Source organism: Myotis daubentonii, chromosome 12, assembly GCF_963259705.1.
Source record: "Myotis daubentonii chromosome 12, mMyoDau2.1, whole genome shotgun sequence".
In the NCBI taxonomy this organism is placed as follows: domain Eukaryota; kingdom Metazoa; phylum Chordata; class Mammalia; order Chiroptera; family Vespertilionidae; genus Myotis; species Myotis daubentonii.
In genome coordinates this window covers 20,123,270-20,140,719 of record NC_081851.1, presented here as the reverse complement: position 1 = coordinate 20,140,719, position 17,450 = coordinate 20,123,270, and the positions used below count along the sequence as shown (strand labels likewise).

The window sequence follows — 17,450 nt, the reverse complement described above, 5'->3', positions numbered from 1 at the left end:
CCCCCCGCCCCGAGTGCACAAATTTTTGTACACCGGGCTTCTAGTCTTCTAATAACAGAAAATCCCCTAGAGCTCATGAGAGACATGAGTTGTCAAACTGAAAAGATGCACTGGGCCCTGGCCAGGTGGCTCAGTAGGCTGAAGCACTGTCCCATGCACCAAAAGGCTGCCGGTTCAATTCCTGGTCAGGGCACATAACTAGGTTGGGGGTTCGATCCCTGGTCAGGGCACATATGGGAGGCAACCAATCAATGTTTCTCTCTCTTTCTCTCAAATCAGTTTTTAAAAAACATATTGTCATGTGAGGATTTAAAAAAAAGTAAGACACAATGAATGTTGAGCAAGATAAAAACCACAAAGATATCATGATAACATTTCAAAACACCCAAGCTGAAGAGAGAAGCCCAACAGGTCAGTTAGAAAGGAATGGTCATCAAACTTAGCATCACTGGGTGTGAAGAAACCTGACAATGTCTTCAAATGTTTAAGTAGAAATTATTTTTACTTTATCTCCCTCCAGCCAATAATTAATCAAACATACAGGCTAAAACACACTTTCAGACATGCAAATCTCAATGTGAATCTTTAAAATGACTGTGAGGAGGTCTTTTTATACACAGAGAAGACTAGTTTATGGTTATTTGGGTTTAAAAATAATTAGTTTATTAAAATAAAAATTTTTAAAAAATATATTTTATTGACTTTTTACAGAGAGGAAGGGAGAGGGATAGAGAGTTAGAAACATCGATGAGAGAGAAACATCGATCAGCTGCCTCCTGCACGCCCCCCACTGGGGATGTGCTCGCAACCAAGGTACATGCCCTTGACCGGAATCGAACCTGGGACCTTTCAGTTCGCAGGCTGATGCTCTATCCACTGAGCCAAACAGGCTAGGGCTATTAAAATAAAATTTTAAAACCCAGTTTTTCCTGGAGCTTCAAATTCAGCCTATAAATCTTATTCTATTTTTAAGCCTAGTAAAGCAAGTACAATCACCTTCACTTTTTCTTTCACTATTGTTTAAAACTTGACCTAAATTCCTTAATCAATCAATCCTACTAATAAATGTAGTTAATTAAATCCCCTTAGACACTTTAAAATTCATATAAACTTAATTTTGCTTTTAAGCACTTTGAATGCCTGACTTCAGTAAGTTTTTCCAATGATTCTAATAAATCATTTAAACTAGTAGAATGAATCTCTAATGTTCTTCTGAATGTTATAAACTCTTTAAAAACCCCAAACACACAGATTATCTTAATGATGTCCTAAACAATACAAAAGTATTAATAATCTAATTCAATTTAGTTCATTATGACTATATAATTTTAAACTCTATTTTATTTTAAACTTTTCCAGGGATTAAAAAAAAAAAAAATGTCAAAACAAAACAGAAACACTTATCCACCAAGAGAACCGTTTTCCCACCTTAAGGAAGCTGGAACTGTTAATAGAGATGTCTGACCACGTCACAGGACCTGGGCCTACACAGGCCAAGGACCTCCCACAATCCTGCTTCAGCCACCACGTTCACTCCGCAGTTTCTATAGTTGCTGTCACAACAGCAAATCCACCACCTTCAGGTTTAGGGTGGTTTCTCCTAGATCCAAGTGAGGCCACCATGTAATTCCTCCACTGGATTCAAATGGGCCAAAGCAGGCACCTCCATGGCAACTTCAGCAATGCTCTTCCTCTTGCTTTACTGAACCCTGCGTTTCTCAGCAAACGTAAGGTATTTTTATTGCCCCTTCACTCTAATGTCTCAGTGCAAAGTAATGCTAGAGAAGTTAACGAACCACTGTGAACCTCAATTTTCTTCTGGTGTATTGTGAGAATTAATCAGGAATAGTTTTCAGAGTGTAGACCACACTGCTTGGTACATGCAGAATATAAAATAAATTAAGTTACCTCTTTTTAAGATTTGTAATTCTCAATTTAATCTTATCATTCCAATATTTAGACCTGATAGAACTAGATAATTGCAAGAAATCTTTTTAAATACATTTTGAAAAATTTCATTGTTACCTCAATATTTCTCATTATCAGTTCTTTTAATTGTACTAATAAAAACAGAAAGAAATAATGCCGTAAACAGTTTCAATTCTATAAACACAGCTCATTGCAATGCAAGTACAGTTCTTGGAAAGCTTATAACATTGAGTATGCTTTACCTTTGGTAAATATCTCGCCTTTTACTGGTTTCTAGAGTTCCTTTCAATTGACTCTCAGAAAGCAAACTATCAACCTATAACAAAAAGAAATTTTAAAATATCATATTCTTAAATACCATGTAGCCTTAGGAAATAAAAGTTTAATCTTTTCACCAATATTTTAGGATGAACACACACAACAAAGTGGAAAGCACTGTACAGTGAACCCCCACCAGCTGGATTCCACCACTGACATTTCACTGTACTTATTCTTATTTGACCCATCTATTCACCAGTCTCATTTATGAATTTTGAAGTAAACTGCAATCACCAATACATTTCCCCTTAAATAATGCACCATGGTATCACTAACTAGAGTTCAATAATTGGTGTAAAATGTACATACAATGAAATGCACGAATCTTACACATTTGTATATACCTGTGTAACCCAAACCCCATCAACGTACAGAAAAGCACCCTCACCCCAGGACGTGCCCAGGAAGTATGTGCTCTTTTGTGTAATCCTTTTACACAGCGTGTTTCTGGGATGCTGCCATGTTGTTTGTGGTGTGTATCATTAGTTTGTTCCTTCTTATTGCTGAGTAGTATGCACTGTCTGGATATATCACATGTTTGTTTATCCTCATTCTTTTTTTTTTTTTTAAATATATTTTATTGATTTTTCACAGAGAGGAAGGGAGAGGGATAGAGAGCCAGCAACATCGATGAGAGAGAAACATCGATCAGCCGCCTCCTGCACACTCCCCACTGGGGATGTGCCTGCAACCAAGGTACATGCCCTTGACCGAAATCGAACCTGGGACTCTTGGGTCCACAGGCTGACGCTCTAGCCACTGAGCCAAAACGGTTAGGGCTATCCTCATTCTTATAGCTTACACCATGACTTAGTATTTTCCAAACACATGTAACTTTGCCAAAGTACCCACAAAAGAGCCACCTACTTCTGTTGGGTTCTTTTCTCTAAATGATGCGAAGACAAAGTGGGTGGAGAAAGAGAGAAGTTCACTAGCTTCTTCTCTACTCGTGCTATTTTGCATCTTGTCTGAGGCATGAATGAGCTGCGCTCTTATTCCCTAGACACCACGTGGGAAATCTGTTCCATTTTTTGCTTTAGGCGTCCTCTATAGAGACAGGGAAGAGGAGCTCACACTATCCAAGAACCTTTCCCATTCAGGATACCAAAGGCTCCTGAGCTAATTCTTCTCCAGGTTGGACAATCCTTGTTAATAGTTTGTTTTGTTTTAATAACAATTTTTGTTATTCTCCCAAAATTGCACTAAATTGTAATTAGAAACAGAATCATATTACATATCTAGACAAAGCTTAGCTTAAGTTCATGCCTCAAGTTTTATTTTAATTTCTACCAGAAGAGTATTTTGTTTGTTGTACCACTACAATTCCAATAGGGTCACTTAAGAAATATTTATCCACCCCAGCTGGTTTGGCTCACTGGAAAGAGCATCAGCCTGAGGACTGAAAGGTCCCAGTCCGATTCCAATCAAGGGCACTTGCCCAGGTAGCGGCTCAATCCCCAGTAGGGGGCCTGCAGGAGGCAGCTGATCAATGATTCTCTCTCATCATTGATGTTTCTATCTCTACCTCTCCCTTCCTCTCTGAAATCAATAAAATATATATATATTTTTTTTTAAATGTTCAAGAGGCCCCGCTGGTGTGGCTCAGTGACTGAGTGTGGAGCTATGAACCAGGTTGTCATGATTGGATTCCAGGTCAGGATTACCAGCTTGATCCTCAGTGCAAGAGGCAGCCAATCAATGACTCTTTCTCATTATTGATGTTTCTATCTCTCTCTCCTTCTCCATTCCTCTATGAAATAAATAAACAAATATTTTTTAAAAATAATGTTCAAGAGCCCTGACCAGTGTGGCTGTTATTTGAACTTCCTGTGGACCAAAAGGTCGCAGGTTCAATTCTTGGTCAGGGCACATACTTAGGTTGTAGATGTGATCCTCGGTCAGGGTGTGCACTGGAGGCAACCAATCAATGATGGTTTTTTTCTTTCTTTTTTCCTTCTCTCTCTCTCCCTTTCTGTCTAAAATCAATAAAAACACTTAAAAAATAAATAAGTGTTCGAGATATCTTTCCCTTGCAACTACTTATCTCTGAAGTTAACTTTTCTCATGTATATTAGTTACTTGTATTTCTTCTTTATTTTAAGTCTTTGCTCACTGACTAGTCCTATTTTGCTTAAGTTCACGGGAAGCAATAGCGGCTTCCATGGAGGAAGGGGGGGGGGGGTGGAGGCCGGAGGGGGAGGCCGGGGGGGGGAGGCCGGGGGGGGGCAGGGGGAGTAGTGGCTGGAGGGGGGAGAATGGTGCTGGGCCCAGATGCGGTTGGTTGGCCATGGTCCCTGTTAAAAGGTTAGATCGGAGGTGAGGGGGTTAAGGGAGGTGTTAGGTTCGGGGACTGAAATGTTAGGGTGAGACCGCGCAGTGAAAGGTCAACATTTCGGGAGCCCCCGGGGTCTGGTGGGGAGGATGAGGGTCAGACCCGGCTCCCAGGATTCGCCCGCTAGAGCCCGGGCCGCCCCACGACGCGGCCCCGTGACAGCCAGATGTACCTGCAGCTTCAGCTCGCGGCCCCGACGCCGCAGGGACTGCAGAGGGTCTCGCGGCCGCCGTGGCAGCATCTCTTCAGCTCCGCGCCGGGCGCGCACCGGTCGCCAGGGAAACCGCCTGAGCGGCCCCGGCAGGTGACGTCACCGGATGACGCCATCACCGCGCGTCCACCTCGCAGCCCGCAGCTGCAGGGGCTGGCGAAGACTGTAAAGGCAAAGGTCATCTATCGCATACCCCCCGCAGCTGCCCCGCAGGCCGGAGCCCCCAGCCCCCAAGCACGTGATCGTCTGCAACCGGCACCCAGAGGCGGGCGGGGGGGGGGGGGGGGGCCGGGGCTCCCCACGGCGTCGGAAACTGCCTGTCGCATGACCGCGGTGTTGCCACGTGGCTGCGACACCTCGGTGTTATGCCCCTAGTTTTCTGATGCCAGTTTTGCTGAGCCATTCCTTTTTTTTCCTTTATTGATTAAGGTATTACATATGTGTCCTTAAGCCATCCTTAAGATACCATTCAAGTATCTTAAACCGCAAGGACAGCGTCCCTCTACGCCCTCATGGGATACACAGTTCTGTTGCATACTCTTCTTTCAAAAGGCAGCTTTTAGTTCTTTGCTATCTGGTGTATTGCTGAAGTTTCATTTCATTCCAGTTTCAGTTTGTGAGGATGGTGATTCTGTCTGTTCTACAGCAAGCCTGTAAGCAAATAATTATCATCCCCATTTTGTAACCATGAACATATACCTCATTTTTTAATGTACTTTAACTCATACAGGACTAATACTAAACTTGGTCAGAATATAGAGTTAAAAAGAATACTAATATGAATTAAGTGATAGCAAAAAAAAAAATATTTTAACCCACATAAAACTATATTAACTTTAGGGAAAACTGTAACATTAACTTGAGCTAATGTAGGTTCCTACAATAAAAATATGAAAACTTAATATCAAACCAACTGACTATAAAATAAAAATGAAAATCAAATACACTAACAACAAAACTCATAAAAATGAAGTTATATACTAACAGTTTCTTTATGAGTACCGAGTACCCAGCAGGACTCAGCTGTCCCTGTCCCATGTGAACAAGAAATGCCCTGACCCCAAATCACCCAACCACAGGAATTTGGCTGATACTGACCAATTCCAGAAGGCTGACAGTAAAGATCTATATTGGGACCCTCAAGAAGGCAGCCTGCCTATCGGCAGTTTCTCTGCACGTCCACTCGCCCCCTTCCTTCCACCCTGTAAGAATTGCTGGCTTCACCAAGATGAGAAGATGGCTTTTAGGACCAAAGTCCACCATCTTCTCAGGTCGCCCACACTTGAATAAACCACTTTCCTTCTCACAAATACCTGTCTCAGGAGTTTGGCTTTTGTTGAGGCAGGCAGTTGAACCTGTGTTCAGTTTTAATTTTATATCTGTCCTCTGAGATTGTAATAACATTTCCCCAAGTGGGACTGGATCCTATAAATCCAGTTCCCAAACTCCACTACAGTGCATAAGAAAAATGATGTGAGCTTACTTTTCAAATGATGAATCACACTAATATAAATGTTCTTCAGTACGACACACAATTTGATTCCACAGGCCCAATTGCCATGCTATATATGTATGGTTTTTATCTTCAAGTATAATATAAAGAAAAGTGACAAGTGTCCACCTCACTGAATTTTCACACTGAAACACCCCCACGTAACATCACCTAGATTAGGATACAGAAATTACTAGTACCCTAGTAGTCTTCTCCTCCTAGGCCCCACCCACTTCCACTCCTTCAATATCAAAAGTAAATACTAGTTACAAAGAGCAAAAACTTGTTTTGCCTTTTTGAACTCTGTGTCCTGGCAGCTTGGTCTGGCTTTTATTCAACATGTTTGTGAACACTTGTATGACTGTGTTGTTGTAGTTTGTTCATCCTGATATTTCGTGTGTGATGTACTCAAGTCATTTCTTCTGCTATTGTAGACATGTGAAAAGTTTCCAGTTTATGGCTATTATAACTGGCTACTATTTACACATGTACACAGTGGGAACATAGGTGTACAATGCTGGGCCACAGGCCATATTTTATGTTCAGATTTAGTAGATAATGCCTATTTTCTCAAAGTTGTACTGATAAATCAGTACTTCTAAGTGATCTTGTAAGTGTTAAGGGGAAAGAATGCACTAAAGACAATCTATCATTTATGAAATCCTTATTTATATTAAATATGTCTATAAATAAACTAGGCACCCTAGCTGGTTTGACTCAGTGGATAAAGTGTCGGCCTGAAGGGTCCCGGGTTCAATTCCAGTCAAGGGCACATGCCTGGGTTTCGGGCTCAATCCCCAGAAGGGGGCGTGCAGGAGGCAGTCAATCAATGATTCTCTCTCATCATTGATGTTTCTATCTCTCTCTCTCCCTCTCCCGTCCTCTCTGAAATCAATAAAAATAAAAATATTTTTTTAAATTTTCGGAAAAAAATCCTATATCTGATTTAAAGAAATTTCCATATTTTAAATGAAAAAGTCATGGATATAGTTTAGTTTAACTCTATGTTGGGAAAAAATAAACAAACTCCCAACATATGTGTATACATATGAGCAATGAGAAGAATGAAAACAGTTTCATTCTTGTTCACCTCAGGTGACTTTGCTTTTATACATTTTTGTACCATATTCAGAGTTACAAGCATTTATTCCTTGTGAGTCCTGGAACATCATCACCACCAAAATGGTGGGGTTGGGGGCAGGGGAGAGAAGCTATATTTTGATGAGTGAACAATGTCATTTCCAGGGCACATGACTGGCATCAGAACCCATCTCCCAAGGATACTTCAACAAACTGCCGCCCAGATGGGATGTGTAAGGACAAAAAAAAAGGCCTTTCTTTTTGTTTGCTGTAGCCTTCCACAATTTATGAGAAGCACCTGGTAATTAAACCCCAAGATTGTTAGCTCCTCTGATTCAAACAGGCTCTCTGTTCAAACTACAGGGCAAGATAAGTTACTTTCAAGGCTACATTCTTTTTTTTTTTAATATATTTTATTGATTTTTTACAGAGAGGAAGGGAGAGAGATAGTCAGAAACATCGATGAGAGAGAAACATCGGTCAGCCGCCTCCTGCACATCCCCCACCAGGGATGTGCCCGCAACCCAGGTACATGCCCTTGACTGGAATTGAACCTGGGACCTTTCAGTCCGCAGGCCGACGCTCTAGCCACTGAGCCAAACCGGTTTCGGCAAGGCTACATTCTTGCATTCCCCTCCTCCCTGCTATGTTTTCAACTCAGGGATAATTTGCACCAGAAAGTCTCTAGTTAATAGGAAAGTTCCCATCCCCCTCTTCCAACAAGCCTCCTTTAAACTCTTCATAACTTTTACTCTAAGCATGTTGTGCAGGCTTGGGAAAAATACTAAGACACTTCCCTAGGACATCTGCAGCCCTTACCCTTTAAAAGAGCAGGCTGCTGTTTATCACCTGCCCTTGTATTGATTAGGAATGCACCGGCCTTTTCCCTTCGGGGAAAGTAAAAATAAACTTTCTCTCTGCATCTATCTCTTCTTTTAGTTGTGAATTCTTTCACAGCCCGAGTCACCAGCCAAAAAACCCTAACAGGATGGAACTCTTAGAACCAGCATTTCAGTCCTCAAATACTGCATTCACAGAATGAACACAAGGTTGGCAGTAAGGCATAATGACCCCAGTAAAATGAGGAGGAGAAAGCTTTCTGTGGAAACAATTTTCTTAATTTTTTTGTTAACATGGAGATGTCATTAAATTTGTTAAGACAAAAAAAAAATTAATCTTTACAGGAACTGAGCTAAATGTTCTAAAAAACACCTCTTGCAAATCCACAATAACCAGGGACTTGGTCTCTCGCTCTTGATTTTTAGATATAGTGGAGATTCATCACTAAGCTCTATTCAAGAGGGTTTCTCCTTTGCATGCATATTCCATAATACTCCCGGGAGCACAAACATCTAATTGTTTTTCAGGCCTGAACTGTTGTCCCTGCTAATAAGGAGATACTTGAGGTAAATTCTTCAAGCAGCATTGAGATTACTGGCTCCAGGAGCTGCTAGAGATTAAACAGCTGCATCAGGATGTGTCCACATAGAAGAGGAGGCAAGGGGAACCTGTGAAAGGGCGAGGGCTACACCCTCCATCTTACCCCGGATCCTCCATTTTTGGGCAGCAGCCTTAGCCATGTGCCCGGCAAGGAGCTTCTTCCTGGAAGCCCAGGCCTCTGCTAGCCACACCCAGGATCTCTTTAAACTAACCAATGACAATCAAGGGAAGTGCGCGCCATAGATATGACCACATCCTGTGTAACAAGACCCCGACTTGCGCCTGGCCAATCGGCAGGGCCCACAGTCCTCTCTCCTCCCCTTACTCCAACCCCCCTATAAAACCCCTCTCCCCACAGAGCTGTCTCTCTCTCTGCTGCTTGCCGCTGCGTCAGTGAGTGTGGTCGGGGAGCCGAGCTAGCTCGAATAAAGACTTTTTGCTTTTGCATTGGGCTTGGCTGGCTCCCTGGTGGTCTTTTGGGGATCCTGAAATCTGGGCATAACACCTGGTAGTTTCAAGTTGGCCCTTCTGCCTTACTCCCTCCTGTATTCAAGCCCCTGAGAGTCTGGTTTCCAGGGGGTCATTGATCATTTATTGAGTCATTTTCAGTTCACTTCTCACAGTGATATGAAGTTATCTGTTGCCATTTAGACTGATTAGGCAGTCCCTGAGCAACAAACCTACCGGTAATTAGAGCCTTAGGCCTTGGATCTCTTAGCTGTTTGTCACCTATAAACTACTGCTCTGGGATTTCCAAGGAGCCCTCAGTGTAAGAAGTTTTCAATAGTGCCACACCCCTCCTGAGCAGGGATTTTCATGTCAATATGCCCATGGAAACCCCTTAGTGAGTGTTGAAAATAAGACCCAGCCCAGCCATTGAGGCTCAGTGGTTGAGCATCCTCTTGACCTATGAACCAGGAGGTCATGGTTCAATTCCCGGTCAGGGCTCATGCCCAGATTGCAGCTCAGTCCTCAGTATGGGGTGTATAGAAAGCAGTTAATCAATGATTCTCATCACTGATATTTCTATCGCTCTCTCTCCCTTTCCCTTTCTCTTTGAAATCAATAAAAGTATATATTAACATTTAAAAAAAAGAGTCCTAACTGGTTTGGCTCAGGGGATAGAGCATCAGCCTGTGGACTGACAGGTCCCGGGCTCAATTCTGATCAAGGACACATGCCTGGGTTGCAGGCTTGATCCCCAGTGGGGGGTGTGCAGGAGGTAGCTGATCAATGATTCGCTCTCATTAATGTTTCTATTTCTCCCCTTCTCTTCCTCTCTGAAATCAATAAAAAAAAATTTTTAAAAAGAAAAAGAAAAGAAGATCCATCTTCTCTTCATGGAAATGAGCTAGAGTCAGGGTAAGAGATGCTAATTAAGATCATTCCCAAATATGGTAAAACATAGACCTCATTCTCCTCTTCTTTAGTGTCAACTTGATAGGTATCATTGCCCTATTCCTCAAAAGATTTATTTTTGAAGGTATTCCTTGAGCTTCTAGAAAATCAGATACACTTTATCAGAGAATTTGTAATATGCCCTCACTTACCCCTCACTTCAGCTTTCTTGGTCTTCCTTACCCTATTCTGCTCTATTTCATCCCATAATGCCAGGGTCCAGCCCCAGCGGTCCAGGGGTTCCCAAAGGTGTGGACGGAGTCGGCGAAGAATGTTTTACACAGAGACAGCGTTCAGAACTCTCTAGCTCTCTTTAGTCTCCGTGGATCTTCCTGTGCCTGGCTGAGGCCACAGAGAAAGATCCCTAGGCAAGCTGAGCCTTTATTTTTATAGTCAGAGGTAAACAAGGTAGTGGTTACCAAAGTTACACTGTTCTTGTTTCACTTGTTTTTGTTCTTGTTGCACTTCCCTCAGCCCATCAGGTAAGATCTAGGGAGCGTCACAAGGTCAAGCCTAATTATGCTAAGAGGACTGTGCCCTCTAAGCTGGGACTTGTTTGTGACTTTGCCAACAGGTCAGTCCGAGGCTTAACCCTATAGCCGCTCCCCACACCATAACACTGATCACCTTCTGAACTATAATTTACTTATCTTTATTATCAAACTCCCTCCACTGGAATGTAAACTGCATGAGGATAGGGATTTTAGTCTTTTGTGTCAACTGCTGTAGTAGATACTCAGTAAATATTATTTGGATAAATTTAAGATCCTAAAAGGCAATCTATAATAATAAAAGGGTAATATGCTAATTAGACCAGATGTCATTCCAGACGTCCTTCCTGACGAAACTGGGGCCAGGGTGGGGAAAGCCAGCTTGGGTCCTGGGTGCCTGTGGGCGGCCCAGGGGAAGCCAGCCCGGTTCCCGGGTACCAGAGGGAAGCTGGTGCCGGCAGACAGGGGAAGGAAGGCCTACTCTTGCATGAATTTTCATGCATCGGGCCTCTAGTAATAATAATAACCTCAGTTATTTTTTAAAATACATTTTTAATGATTTCAGAGAGGAACGAAGAGGGAGATATATAAACATCAATGATGAGAGAGAATCATTGATCAGCTGCTTCCTGTACACCCCACACTGGGGATCAAGCCCACAACTGGGCATGTGCCCTGAATAGAAATTAAACCATGACCTCCTGGTTCATAGGTGGACACTAACTACTGAACCACACTGGCTGGGCTAACCTCAGTTATTTTTATACAGCCTCTTCTTTCCTGATCAGGTCTAGTAGACAACTGACCAAAAGGACTCACAACGGTGCCCAGGCCAATTCTGCTTTGCAGTTGTACCAAGGAACTAGCATAGATTCCTTAAGAAACAAGGTAGCCGCTCTAAGACACTCACATATCGTTTGAAAACCCAGGTCTCTTGATGCAGTGAACCGCATGGCCAATAAGATACTTCTACTTTTCATAAAAAGTTCAAAGGTGTTTGACATTTTATTTTAAAAATAAAATTGGTGCATAAGTGCAAGGAGAAGTAATTTCTGTCCAGTGCTCTATATCCATCTTCAACAAGCTATTGGAAACAGAAAAGAGGGGAAAAATTGAGAAATACATAATCATTAACTTCAACTTATCCTATTGTAGAGCTAAACCATGAACTACAAAATCTGGTGTTACAGGTAAGAAAACAGACCCTGGGCGCCTGCACAGCTCGGGTGAAAAAGCCAGGACTAGATGCAAGGCTCCGGACTTGAGGCAAAGCCTTTCCCTTTCCATGTTGCCAGGCTGCCAATAACCAGGGACTCAGACTGGAGAGTACAAAACACGAATGCAAGGACTACGGTGCTACGTGGCCAGTAATTCCCAGTAAACACAGGCAATGAACTGGGACACCAGGGCAAGTTACTGGGGAAAACAGAACTACCTCCTCTCGTTGGTGTCTGTGGGAGCAAGCCACCTGCTGTGAGCTGCGGCTCCCCTTAGACCTAGACCTACAGCCACTGCAAGCACTGCTCACCGACACTGCAGAGGAGCCTGCCTGGCTCAGGCGGGCCTCCCACCCCTCACCCCACGGGCCTGGGCAAGGCGAGGGGGCGCGCGGGGGCGGCGGGGCCCAGGTCCGCGCTCAGGCCAGGTCCAGTTTCTTCTGCGCCGCCGCCAGCTGGTCCTGCAGCCTCCGCTTCCTCCAGTCCAGGTAGCGCCTCCGCAGCCGGTTCGCCTGCCAGCCCACGAGCACCCCGGAGGCGAAGGCCAGCAGCACCGCCAGCTGCAGCTTCCTCTCGGACACGTCCGCCATCCGGCCGCCGGCGCGCGTTCAAGGAGCGGAGGAGGCGAGCCCGGCGCCGCCTGCTGTGCGGTGGCCGACCTGCAGCGCCTGCACCGGGAGCGGGAGCGGGGGACGGCTCTGACTTGCTGGGATGTCATTCCTAGGGTCACTTTTACATAAAACTCCTTACCCGACTGCAGACTCTCCTGTGGGCGGGATGAACTAAGCAGGCATGTTGGAGAAGCTCCAATAGCAAAGCACTGATGTGGCCTCCAGGAACAGTGGCCACCCCAGCCAGCAGCCAGCCAAAAGCTAGAGCCTCCATCCTGCAACTGTCATGAGAACGGAGCCCGCCTGAGCCATCCGCCTCCCATGGCCTGGAGTGAGGTGTAGGTTCTTGACTTTGCTGGGAAGATTGTACAATACGCGTCCAGGTGATTTTGAGAGAACGTTTTCTAAAGCTGGGACAGTGAAATAAAGGAAGGGCTTAGCATAGAAGCAGCAGCAGGAGAGCCGAGGAGGGGCTGCTTTGGCCCGGTAGAAATTTTATAGGAAAGAAGTGAGCCACGCTGGGTTGCCAGGACTCACTGCGAAGTAAAAGTCACATTGACAGAAGGGAGCCAAGGTGAGGCTGCTGTTAGCTCACTGAAAAGTGAGAGAAAGGGCGGCCTTGGAGGCAGGTTCCGGTGCTAGCCCCGGAGGAGCTACTGCTGCCCACTGCTCCCCTGGTTGCAAGTCTAGTGGGGACCTTCAGAGTTTAGGAGAAAGAGAGCAAAAGTACATGCCCCAGAAAAGGAGGGGTGTGGGCGTGATCCAAGGAGAGCACACGCTGGGTCCTTTGCTTTGAGGGTTCTTATCTGTTTCCTAAAGGTGGGAATCCTAGGGGAGGGCCTCAGCAACATAGTCATCAGCTTCCTAGGTGTGTTCTTTAATACGGTGATGTGTCAAACTGAGCAAATAGAGCAGTGGTTCTCAACCTTCCTAACGCCGCGACCCTTTAATACAGCTCCTCATGTGGTGGTGACCCCCAACCATAAAATTATTTTCGTTGCTACTTCATAACTGTGATTTTGCTACTGTTATGAATCGTAATGTAAATATCTGATATGCAGGGTATATTTTCATTGTTACAAATTGAACATAATTAAAGCATAGTGATTCATCACAAAAACAATATGTAATTATATATGTGTTTTCCGATGGTCTTAGGCGACCCCTGTGAAAGGATCGTTCGACCCACAAAGGGTCGCGACCCACAGGTTGAGAACCGCTGAAATAGAGGGACCAGCGTCATTTTCTGGTGAGCTTTACCTCTATCTTGGGTTTGCTTGATTCTAATTTGGGTTTTTTTGTTATTTGTTCCCCTGACTTGATTTGTGCTGGGGTTTGGCTGGCATTAATGACACTAGCTGGGTCTCTGTTATCTCCCTGACCAGGGTGATTTAAGCTATTTACTTTTAGGAAGGAGAATTGACCATTTGCTCTCAAGTGTCCTTGGTTAGGAAAGATAGATCTTGCAATTTATTAGCAGGCTGTAAATTGTTCTAATTGACCCCATTTGTCTAACCATCTGTCTCAGTTTCCCTTTTCCCACTTGTCAAAAAATTCTCCTAACATCTAACTCTCCTAATTCACAACCACAGATCACCCAAACCACAATTCAGCGGCCACTTCTCTCAAGTTTCTAAGTCCACAGGCACCTGGTGCCCACACCCTCCTCACACACACACTGTCACTCAACCCCAAATGGTGGCTTCTGGTAAGACACCCTGGCACCCACCTCGCTTATCCTGACCCCATCAAACCCCCACCCCCTAACCCCCTTCCAGGAACACATCTGAACACAGCAGGAGAGCACATGTCCACCATGGTGGCACCGACACATTGACGGGTTCCTCACACAGACTGCAGTGGCCATTCAGCTGGAGTTGCTGGCCCTCTGCTCTGTGGGCTGTGCAGCAGCAAGTGGCCCACGGGTCAAGAAGCTCCCTGTGGCCCCTCGGAGCTGAGGACGCCTGCAGCCACAGCCACAGGAGATCCACCCTCAGTTCTAAACCTGCAGGAAACTGAGTTCTGCCCACAACCAGGGTGAGATTGGAAGCATCTCCTTTCCTTGTAGACCCTCAGAAGAGACCACAGTCTCAGCCAAAACCCTGGTCTCATGAGCCCTGAATCAAAGGCACCACTTAAGCCATGCTCTGCAGAGCTGTCAGACAGTCACGAATGTGTAGTGTCACTAAGCTAGTGGGGATCTTGCTCCACAGGAAGGAATGACTACACCATGTCCTTTATCAAATCAGGTTCTCTGTCCTTAGTTGACTTGTATAGAAGAACCTTCCTATTGGAGAGAGTGTCGTTCATAACACAATTTCCTGAAAGTGAGTTACATGTTGCCTTGATGGGAGACAGTTCTCTGGGGTACCTCATGGTTCTGCTTGTCTTGCACGGGGCACTGTCTGCCCTTGTTCCTTGGTGTGTAGAGAACAGTTTTGGAAGAGTGTGTCAGCCTCTGGAACGAAGGGCAGGCTTGCTTTCAGCCCCAGGAGATGCAGATGAGGTCTCCCTTTGAGCCAACTGCAGATGTTCTTACTGCCCATTATTAAAAGATGTGGGTTTTTTGCCCAGCCAGAGTGGCTCAGTGGTTGAGTGTTGAACCATGAACCAGTAGGTCACCAGTTCGATTCCAGGTCAGGGCACATTCCCAAGTTGCAGGCTCAGTCCCCAATAGGGCTGTGCAGGAGGCAGTCAATCAATAATTTGCTCTCATCATTGATGTCTCTCTCTCTCTCTCTCTCTGAAATCAATGAAATATGTTTTTAAAAGACATGTGTTCCTAAGCTGTTTCTTTTCTGTGATGCCACCCACTGTGCATGCAGACGTCACCTGGCCATCTTCACATCACCCTGTGGGAACGGGGACTCAGATCTGGCACAGAAATGGTGATACTTCATTGCTATGTCATAAGTAATAGAGTCTCCTTTCTCTCTGACTGGAATGGGGCAGGAAGAAAGGGGCAAGCGAAGGAGGGAAGGAAAAGGCATGATCTGGAGCCCAGGGCAGGTGTAATCAAGGCCCAGGTTGCCTGCTGACAGTGGGCAAACCTGACTTCAAGGCCCAGCCCTGGTCAAAGATAGGACACACAGAACTTCTACAAGAGCAGAGCTGGCCAGTGCCCACAAGCCCTGTCATCACAGGAAGGAGGGAGGGACTAGAGGTGGCTCACCTGTTTCATAGGCTCATGCCAGCGAAGATCTCTAACTGGGGTAGCTTCACCCTTGGGCTCAGGCATCCCAACCGCCATTAGTGGCGCCATCTCTGAATCCAGTACGGCGATGTAACCATCCTCATCCTGGGCCACAAGGGGAAGCTCCAGGTCCTTGGCCACTGTTCAGGGAAAGGGGCCTGGGCTCAGTTGGGCAAAAGCACTCGTCCAGCCCTTAAACAAGATGGGGCTGCTGCTGACCGTCTTCACCACCTGTGGGGAGAAACTCCTGAGCCCATGAGCGAGCAGAGAGAAATCACGTCTTCACGTCATTGTTCGAGTCCCTGGATCCAGCCTTTTCAGCTATGGGAATCAATAAACTCCACTTAATTAAGGTATTTCTGTGCTAACAGTTCTGTATCTTGCAGCTGTATGTGTTCTGGCAATAACCTTGGTGTTCCAGGCCCTCCCAGGCTGGGTCCATCCATGTCGTCACTCCTCTTCAGTGGCTGTCACCACTGCTCAAACACCAGCTCAGCGGTCCCCAAGCCTGTCGCTGTCTGCCTGTTTTCTCACCCCTGATTACATCACTCTCACGAAAGGCTACCCGTTCTTCAAGGCCAGCATGACATCTCTCCCCCTTCATGAAGTTGTCCTAGACCGTCAGTCTCAAGGGGCAACAAGTGCGTGCCAGATGTCAAGTTTCTGCCTCATCAGGTTTCCTGCCCTGACAGCCAGACTGGAAGGCCCTACAGGGCAAGGCATGTGTGCTAATAGCTACCTCCTTTTGATAGGTGAACATTGCAAAAGAAAGCATGAAAGGCAGGTGACAGAAATTGTGTGTGAGTGCAAGTGCACACACATGCAGATTTCCCTCACCACTCTTTTAATATATTTTATTGATTTTTTAGAGAGAGGAAGGAAGAGGGATAGAGAGTCAGGAACATCGATGAGAGAGAAACATCGACCAGCTGCCTCCTGCACAACCCCGACTGGGGATGTGCCCGCAACCAAGGCACATGCCCTTTACTGGAATTGAAACCGGGACCCTTCAGTCCGCAGGCCAACGCTCTATCCACTGAGCCAAACCGGATAGGGCTCCCTCACCACTCTTATTGAATACAGGGAGGAAACAGGTGGGAAAGAAAGAATATGGAACATCCTCTCCCTTATTAAAACAAAGCTCCCCTCCCCCAGGTCATTCCAGAAGGAAACTCTCCAACAGCAGTGGCCCTAGAAATCTAGGTGAGAATCCCCGAGAGTAAGGTCAAACCGAGGGGGGCAGGGACTGGGCCAGGGTGAGCTCGCAGCATCAGGAAGTGCTCCTTAACAGGGCTGGCTGCGGTTCCGGTTCCGATAGAGCCAGGGCAGGAAGCTTCCAAACAGGGCCGCCTGCACCCTGCCCCTTCAGGCCCCATCCTCATAGAGCCCTGCAGCCCGTAAACAAGATGGAACAGATGTCTGTTTGAAAGTTCTTCCATTACCAAACTCTAAGACAGAGTTGGGCTCCAGGGCCTCCATCTTTCCTGCTGCCCTTCACATCCTGCATCTTCTCATGCTGAGTCCTTCGCAGCCTGCAGCACTGGCTCCACTTGCCAGCTCATGACAGGTCGGCAGGGACTGGGGCTCCTGGGTTCCCCACCCCAACACCTGCTGAGACAACAGACTGGGGGCCAACTCTGACTGCCCTCCTCCTCCCCTTGGGCCAGGTTCCAGGACTCCACACCATTTCCCATCCGTGCCTTCCCTCCCAGGTCCTCAGACTCTTCACTAACACAAG

General features: G+C 45.7%; 2 protein-coding genes across 4 annotated transcripts in view; both read right to left on the bottom strand.

Annotated features, from left to right (window-relative positions):
• The window catches only part of NPHP1 (nephrocystin 1), a 97,903-nt gene extending 92,945 nt beyond the window's left edge, over positions 1-4,958 (bottom strand). For 2 of the 3 annotated variants that reach the window (XM_059659102.1, XM_059659103.1), the window contains exons 1-2: positions 4,752-4,958; positions 2,172-2,245 (exon numbers count right to left, since the gene is read on the bottom strand). In XM_059659102.1, the coding sequence (XP_059515085.1) occupies positions 2,172-2,245; positions 4,752-4,820 (143 nt within the window). In that variant the 5' untranslated portion in view covers positions 4,821-4,958. The remainder of the gene's footprint in view (positions 1-2,171; positions 2,246-4,751) is intronic. The other variant, XM_059659101.1, reaches the window with a different exon arrangement.
• A 6,725-nt stretch (positions 4,959-11,683) lies between these two features.
• LOC132213065 (mitoregulin-like) lies at positions 11,684-13,552 on the bottom strand. Its single transcript, XM_059659100.1, has 2 exons — positions 12,220-13,552; positions 11,684-11,775 (listed from the first exon to the last, which is right to left on the bottom strand). Exon 1 carries the CDS (start codon positions 12,496-12,498, stop codon positions 12,328-12,330), a length of 171 nt encoding a protein of 56 aa, XP_059515083.1. The 5' UTR covers positions 12,499-13,552; the 3' UTR covers positions 11,684-11,775; positions 12,220-12,327.
• Between the last annotated feature and the right edge of the window lie 3,898 nt (positions 13,553-17,450).